General features: G+C 42.0%; 1 protein-coding gene across 1 annotated transcript; it reads right to left on the bottom strand.

The window, feature by feature from the left end:
• Window positions 1–6: 6 nt before the first annotated feature.
• On the bottom strand, window positions 7–1,637 carry LOC109962216 (thyroxine 5-deiodinase-like). The gene has a single exon (XM_020603726.1). It carries the CDS (start codon window positions 1,469–1,471, stop codon window positions 680–682), a length of 792 nt encoding a protein of 263 aa, XP_020459382.1. The 5' UTR covers window positions 1,472–1,637; the 3' UTR covers window positions 7–679.
• Between the last annotated feature and the right edge of the window lie 6,343 nt (window positions 1,638–7,980).

The raw sequence follows: 7,980 nt of genomic DNA, 5'->3' as shown, positions 1-7,980 counted from the left end.
ACATTTTGGGACAAAACACATACGACATATGGTTTTATAACTGAGAGTTTAAACATACATGCATCCAATTTCCCTGTGTATTAACTAACAACAAAAACTACAAATAAAGGAAGCACTTTGTTTGTTCCGCAATTAACCGTAAATCATCAACGTGTGATCCGAGATTTATTAAAAACCTTTGTTCAGTTACACTGTTTCCACTTTACATCAGGTGGCAGTCAGTCAGTCAGTGCGTCCTGCTAACATGGACCCGCTCCCGGTGTCAGAAACATCAGTGTCGGTTTTCTGGCTGCGCCTTTTAAAAACCGAACTTCACAGAAACACCTGAGTGAGACATTAGACAGGGCGCACACACACCCTCTCACATCCACACCAGCATTGTAGAAAAATAGAGTGATCACTACCTGAATCAAATTTCAAGGGATTCAAGGCTTTTCCATAGAAAAAATAAAGAAAATCGCTATGAACAATCAAGACAAGCAGAATCTAACAGCCTAGAGCCTAGATATGGGCTTCATCATGACTTGAGGCTATTTGTCAAGGAGGCCTGCATGTTTCTGCAAGGAAAACAACATGATGTGCAACGAGTGAGCATTTGATAGCAGCATCTGAATATTTTGCACTGTGGGTTGGACACTAAGCTGAATGGGCAGGGCAGCAGGCAGTTCAGCATGTTCAACTACACATGGGAATTCACCAAATCCTTCCTGTATTGCTCCAGCCAGTTTCTGAGCTCGGAAATCCGGTATCCCTCTGGACCTCTGCCTCCCTGATACACCACTCTTTCATCCCTCACGATGTAAAGTCTCTCAAAGTAGGCTCCGTACGCGGCGTTGGACGAGTTGTCCATATTATCCACCACTACGTTGCTCCCCGGCACCTCGGAGAGCATCAGCTGAGCGGCTCTCAGTCTGTCCTCCAAGCAGCGGTGCTTGCGGATCTGATACGGTGCGTCCGAGCTCACCCAGCCGTCCGACGGATGCGCCTCCTCGATATATACTACTAAAAAGTCCGCAATATCTGCGTACTGGCTTACGAGGCGCTGAAACGCCGCCAGGCGCGTCATGAATGGCGGTCAGGAGCAGCTGCCAAAGTTAAGAATGAGCGGTCTCTTCTCTTTCATACAGTCCAGGATCCGGACCTGCCTCCGCTCCTGGACCAGCACCACCTCGGTGTTGGGCGCAGTGTGCCCGAGGTGCGCAGATTTGAGAAAGTCTAATTTCTGGCCGTACCACACGGCCCTGAGGGACTCCAAGGTGAACATCTTATTAGAGTCGGAGACACACACCGGCGGGTCGTCCGGGCTGTCCAGCTTCTCTCCCATTTTCAGCAGCATTTTTTTCCTGATGCACAAGAAATCCAAGAACCATAGCATGACTGCAGCCAAGAGGAAGCGCGGCAGCAGCATCAGGCACAGGGCTGCATGTTTAAGCGCCCTCGCCATTTGGACACCGCCAGAGTCGTGCATCATCTGGTCCCCAGCCGATAGGATGCGACTGGGCCGGCTTAAGACACAACTAGTATTTAGTCACCTTTACCCATTGGAGAAAACTATCTGACGCACATAGCGACTCTTTTTATATGTACAGCGTATTTGAATAATGAGCAAAAAGTAAGAAAAAACACGCCCCCGGTGCCCGCACCGCCCACTCACATGGCGGGGATTACCTCCCGTCAACTCTGGGCTTCAAAGATCCAGGGAGATAGTGGGTGGTGTGTGTGTGTGTGTGTGTGTGTGTGTTTGTGTTTGAAACAGCTTGAATGACTAGCTTCAGTTTACATGTATAGACAAAATGCGTTTTTTCGTTTACTTTACTTATTTGTGAGACACGGGGATTAATTCTAATTGCCTGTAGCTCAAGGCAGGGATGGTCATGAAAGTTGAAAAAACATTTGACTTCACGTCATTCTCCCTGTGAGGAGCGCAGGAGCCCTTACAGCCACTAGACGGCGCTGTATTCATAGAGAATGTGAAGCCTGGATGACTCATTAACTGATTTGCTGTTGGGCCCCTGAACATCTTGTGTGGAATAAAAGGCAGTGTCAACCTGTCACCACCAGTTTCAAAACTGAAACATGTTCAGTATATTAAAGTCTTTTTTATCATCAGGAGGACTTAGCAGCCTATAAGTTCAATAAAAGATACAAAAGACAATTTTAACCTTGACCACAACTGGAATGTTAGTCACATCACCTCACCTTGAAACCTCATCCACAAAACCACTCAGATGTGTTGCTCTGATGCCATAACAATGCAAGCATGTGTCCAGCCATCCATCCCACCCCCACCCCCTCCCTCTGTTTGAGCTATGTCCCTCCTCTCCCCCGGGGCCCTCCTACATCTTTCTTTTTCTGTCTACCTCCTTTGTCGATTACCTCCCTATGTCTCTGTCATCCACTAAACTGTCACACACAGTGTTTTACTCTAAACAAAAACTGTCTTGTTACTTATAGATTTCTGAGTTTTTATTATCACAATTAACACTTGCGTCAGAGGCGGGGAGAGATGGAGGCTGCGTACACTGATGCTGATCATAAAAGCACACACGCAGAGATGGAAGGAGATGACAGAGGACATCGAACCAGATGAGATGATTTCTACAAGAGAGGAAAATCTGGAGGAAGCAGAGAGAGACAGGAGGATGCAAATGCTTGAAGAGCTTCTTCATCTGGAAAAAATAAAACTGTTCATAGTGGTGCTGTAGTCCTCTTATGCATGAAAACATATGGGTGATATGTAGACAAGCATTAAAAAGGTTCATAAGTTAAAAAACAGACATGAAAACCTTTGTGATGATGTGAGATGAATAACAAGAGGATGGAGTTGCCAGGAATAAAGTGAAGAAGCGGAAGTTATTTCTTGTGTCATTGATGGGAAATGATAGAAATGATAAAAAGGGAGAAATTTAAAACAAGTTTTTAAAGTGTTTCACTTTTACACTGTGGCCTTTATATAGTCTTTGCCAAAAGTTTAAAGCTGTTATTATAATAATACTTTAATAAACCAAAAAACTGCTGAAATCAAGCAACAGTTTGAATCTTTAAAAATACAGCCCATTGGCCATTTAAAACAGTAGTTTCACATTTTGAGAAATATGCTTTTCTGCTTTCTTGTTGGGAGTTAGATGAGAAAACCAATAGCCTACCATTGTCATGCTGGTCAGGTAAATATGAAGCTAGACCCAGGAGACAGCAAACTTAGCATAAAGACTAGAAACAAGGAAACTCACGAGGGTGCTAGGGAACAAAATGAGTCTCCAAGTAGATACTGTGCTCACCCAATTAGTAATAATAAGCATTATATCATTTGAAATGTCAGACCTCGACAGGGCAAGAAGACACAAGTGGTAAGATGATCAGACATGTTGTGAAATGGCCAACAGTCTGGTCTCTTTGTCTACAACTGTACTTGAAAATAAAACCAAAAGTAAGTTTACCCTAAATATCAGGCACTGCACAGGAGTGGTGTATTCATGGAAAGCTGTAGCAAGTAGGTCAAAGTTGAACTAGGAAGTCAGTCTGTAAACTGTGATGTAAGTAAGAAAAAAGCTTGATTAGTTTAAACACTTGTTATAGAATGAAGGCACTGATCGAATCTATAATTGGCTGAATGCTGTTAGACTTGTACTGGGCTGTAAGCATAAAAAGAAAGGACACAATGTAAAGCTGGGCCCTATAAACAGGAGTTTCTGGTTTCTCCACACATCTCTGTGAAACTGTGATCTTGATTAGACCACTGGTGTCTTTTGGTGGTTTACACCCGGGCTAAAGGAAGAAAAGAACGTGTGCTGGCTTGTGAACAGCTCCTGGCTGGTGTCGACTTCTTGGAATGAATCTGATTTTCCTAGAATCATTAGAGCTTCTAGGATCAGCTCATGTTCATCCTCGTGTGACCTAATGGTCTGAGAGGTCAGCACGGAAATGTTAATTCACCTAAGCACATTAACTTTGGCAAAGACCGTCAACATGCAACCACTCAGACATGGGTCCCTTGACCTCACACGCACTTTGACCACCGAACACCTTTTGAGCACATGATTACAAATGATAGGGTGACTAAGTCAATGACTTAACGTTACTCTCACTTTGTAGAATATGCAGACACCCTGCTCCGAAATAGTTTTGTTTTAATGATTTTTAAGAAACTTGTGCACGTCTTTATTTCTAGCTGTTTTCACTGCTATAACTTTCTCTATTTGGAGATTAATCAATCATCTCTAGACCTTTGCTGACAGGTGCTCGTAAACATGAATATATTACACCCATTTTGGCTTCCCTGCATTAGCTCTCGGTACAGTTTCGGATTCATTTCAAAATCCTTCTTTTGACTTATAGACCCCAAAATGAGACTGTTCCCCTTTACATCTGTGATCTTCGTCACTATTATGCTCCAACCAGAATGCTTAGGTCCCTCGACCAGATGCTACTGGTTGTCTCAAAGGTCTTTCTAAAGTCCCATGATGGGCGCTCATTTTCTTTTGTGGTCCCTACTTTGTATAATAACCTTGTGTTCAATAGTTGAATGTCTTCTTCCTTTTCTGCATTTAAAAGTCAGCTTAAAGCTTCTTTATTTGGTCTTACTGTAGGTTAATGACTGTTTTAAATTTTTTTAACCTTTTCTTAAGCACGTTGGCCAACTTTTGTTGATTTTAACAGTGCTGTATAAATAAATTTGACCTGATTTGACTCGAGTTTGACTGTTTACTGCTACAGTCCCACGGATACCACTGTTTTTCATGTTCTCAACCAACGGCTTGACCAGTAATGAAGCACTGGCAGTTTGAATCTTTTTATTTTTTTTCCGCCCAAAATAAACTACTCAAACCATACTTTTATTAGACACAGCCTGGTTTTTGGCATGGGTGCCTCGGTCATGCAAGGACATCCCAGAATAGGAAATACAGCCTGGACAGAGCCTGCAGCAAAGCACTAGGAATGGGTGGCAGGGATCCAGCGAAAGCACTATTAGTACACTGCGCATTGGGGAGTCACTGAATACACACCTCTCAGGGAGCATAAATCCTTAGGTATTTGGCTTGGCAACAGACTGTCATTTAAGACTGACATCCAATGTTTGGCACAAAATCTAAAAATGAAATCAGGTTTAAAGGTTGTTTGTCATGTCAGAATAGTAAATCTAAGGTTATCTGTTATTTCCATCCTTAATTAAGAAGATATTTTGTACTGTCATGCTGCTCCAACAGTGCTTCAGTAGTTGACTCCTGTCAATCATATTGCATTACACTTCATTAACAGTGATACAGTTTTTACTCATCATTGCTTAGTAGTAGTGTGTGTATTTATCTAGATAGATAGATAAATATGTATGTAAAAATAAAAAGGTAGAGAGCCCTTCTGACTATTCATGCTTAAAATACAGCCCCATCCCTCATCTTTGTCAAACATTTGAGTAGGTTTGTAGTTACTAAGCAACCGTCATGTAGTCCCCCTCAGACTAATCTGTCTAGGCCGCTTTGGCTGCATGGAGCCTTCGATGCACAGAGATGCATCACCTTGGATCACTACCGTCCTTTGTCCACACGAGCAGCTGTGATACACCAAATGGCACGTCTTTAGAGAAAGTGACTTCTTCCTGTTATTGCATGACCTAGGCTGGTCATTTAGACCTGATAAATAACTAATCTGGTGCATCAATATAGAGTCAGTCCTGGGAAGAATGGTACGTTTTACACCATGTTCCTCACTGTGGTTTATCAGCATGCTCCCAAATGAGTCACGCTACATCTTTTGACTTTTCAGCCAGAAACACCACCAGAACTAAGTAGATAAAAGTAGAACAAAGTGTATCAGCTGAGGTTTAATATGATGCTCTTGTGCAAATGAAAGACTATTCTCAGATGTCAAAACACAGAGTTATTAACCAGAAGAGATTTCCAGTAAGGCTTCCAATGTGATTTAGATTTGGACAAGACTTTCACTCATGTTTTCTTCATTTCCAACCCCTTATGCAAAACAGTCTTTGCTTGTCATTATAACAGAGGCTTTCTTTGGATAAGTTTTCCTGGAAGTGTGTGTTTATTTGACCCATTTAGAATGGTAAATGGACTGTATTTTATATAGCGCTTCCTCACAGTGTGTTGCACTGGCCAAAGTGCTTTACAGAAGATCATACACCATTCACCCATTCACACACCAATGACAACAGGCTGCCATGCACCGGCGCTAGTCAAGCCACCGGGAGCAATTCAGGGTTCAGTGTCTTGCTCAGGGACACTTAGGCATGTGGGGAGACCGGGAGTCGAACCACCAACTTGCAGGTCAGGAGACGACTGCCCTACCTCATGAGCCACAGCCACCCCTTATTTAGAAAATAAAATCTGTTAATGGGAGCAGAGAAACTGACACAGAATTCATGTTATTGCTTTTATGTTGAACAGTTGGCAGGTTTCAACAAAGGCAAACCCCATGTGCCCTGAGGATTCATATTTTTGTGTGGAATGTTGTGAAGTACCTTTATTTGAGACATAGGGTTGGTGTTAAGCACAAACACTCGCTCACTCACAGTTAGCAAACTCAGTGAGCTTTTTATCCCTGCTTTCAATATTCTTTAATCAATTAAATTCTGTACCGTTGTGACAGAAGATAGAACAGGGGAGGAAACAGATCAATACAGTAACAACTGACAGAAGCTGAGGCTGTACTCACATTGAGACTGTTTTTAATGCAGCCCCCGGTGTGGAAAAAACGTAGGGGGGCTGTGTTGTTTCAGGCTTTGGTGAGACAATGACATACGATCCGGGAAGTCCAGCTGAGGAACGGATTTACATGTTTAAAGCTTACTTAAGATAACAGTGCTGCAAATGGTGATGCAGTGAAACAAGTGCAGGCCTGTAGAGTCATTTGTTGGAATCAAGGAATGCAACACAAAACCTGTATTTGAAAAAGAGAAACACATACCCAGTGCATATACACACCTGCTTAACTGAATGATTGGCATGCTTCACAAAGGGCACACAGGAAAAGCAGCAGGTTACATTTTCAAGCCACTGTGGCTATTTTATTTTCAACTGACAGAACGTGGATGTCTGGCTATTATGTCACCATACTCCTGGGGTTACATATACTGTGCTTGCATTCTGCAAAACCATTACCACATGATTACAACTGAATGAAATGCATTAAATGTTTTTGTATTTATTTATTCGATTACTTTGATTTGTTTAAAAGCGTCCTCCCCAGCAAATCTGTTGTGTCATATCAAGAAACAACACTAAATCAAAGTTTAAAGAGTAACAAGATGATTTTGTGGCTTGGAACAGCCAGCTGGTAACTCCCTCCTCCTGATCTGCTGCTTAATGGTTTGGAGAAGAATTGATGAAGTTCATCAATAATGGACTCTAACAGGTCATTAGAGTCCCAGTTACCTACCTGGAGACGTCATGACTGTCACAGCCCCCTGGGTGCATCGCACATCTATTATTGCTAATGTGCTAATTTTAACCTGACAACCATTTAAACATAGGCAGCCCTTTGGCAGGTTCATATGTTTAAGATTCGTTGTTTGTAGTTAGTACCTTTTACCTTCAAAGAAGGTAGTTTTGTTCTCTTTAGCATTTATGTTTCACTGTCAACACTCATACAAAAACTATGTGTAATTTGAAATGCTGTATATTGGCCCGGTGTACCGCTCAGCATGTCTGGATTGATTTATATAATAATCTGTTGTAGTTACTTTCTTTTTATTACTCAAGCCTCTCTGCTTTTGTTGTATTTTATTCATGTTCTGGTCAGCAAGAAACTGAATTTCAGTCTGGTTTTCTATTTTTAAGTGCATGTTTCTGAACCCTTATCCCTTTTGAAGCTGGAATTGATTTCTGCAGTGCAATAAATGCCTTTTTTGTCAAACTGTCCTCTTTGTTTTTGTTATTCGGCAGTTTGTGCTTCAAAGAACGACCTGTACACATAATGTGCTAAATCAAATGAGTCAGGTAAGGTATTTCATTACATAACACAGTGTCA

The sequence above is a fragment of the Monopterus albus genome, unplaced genomic scaffold, assembly GCF_001952655.1.
Source record: "Monopterus albus unplaced genomic scaffold, M_albus_1.0 scaffold62.1, whole genome shotgun sequence".
NCBI lineage: Eukaryota > Metazoa > Chordata > Actinopteri > Synbranchiformes > Synbranchidae > Monopterus > Monopterus albus.
The sequence above is the reverse complement of the archived record's forward strand: the minus strand, read 5'-3'. Positions and strand labels throughout refer to the sequence as shown.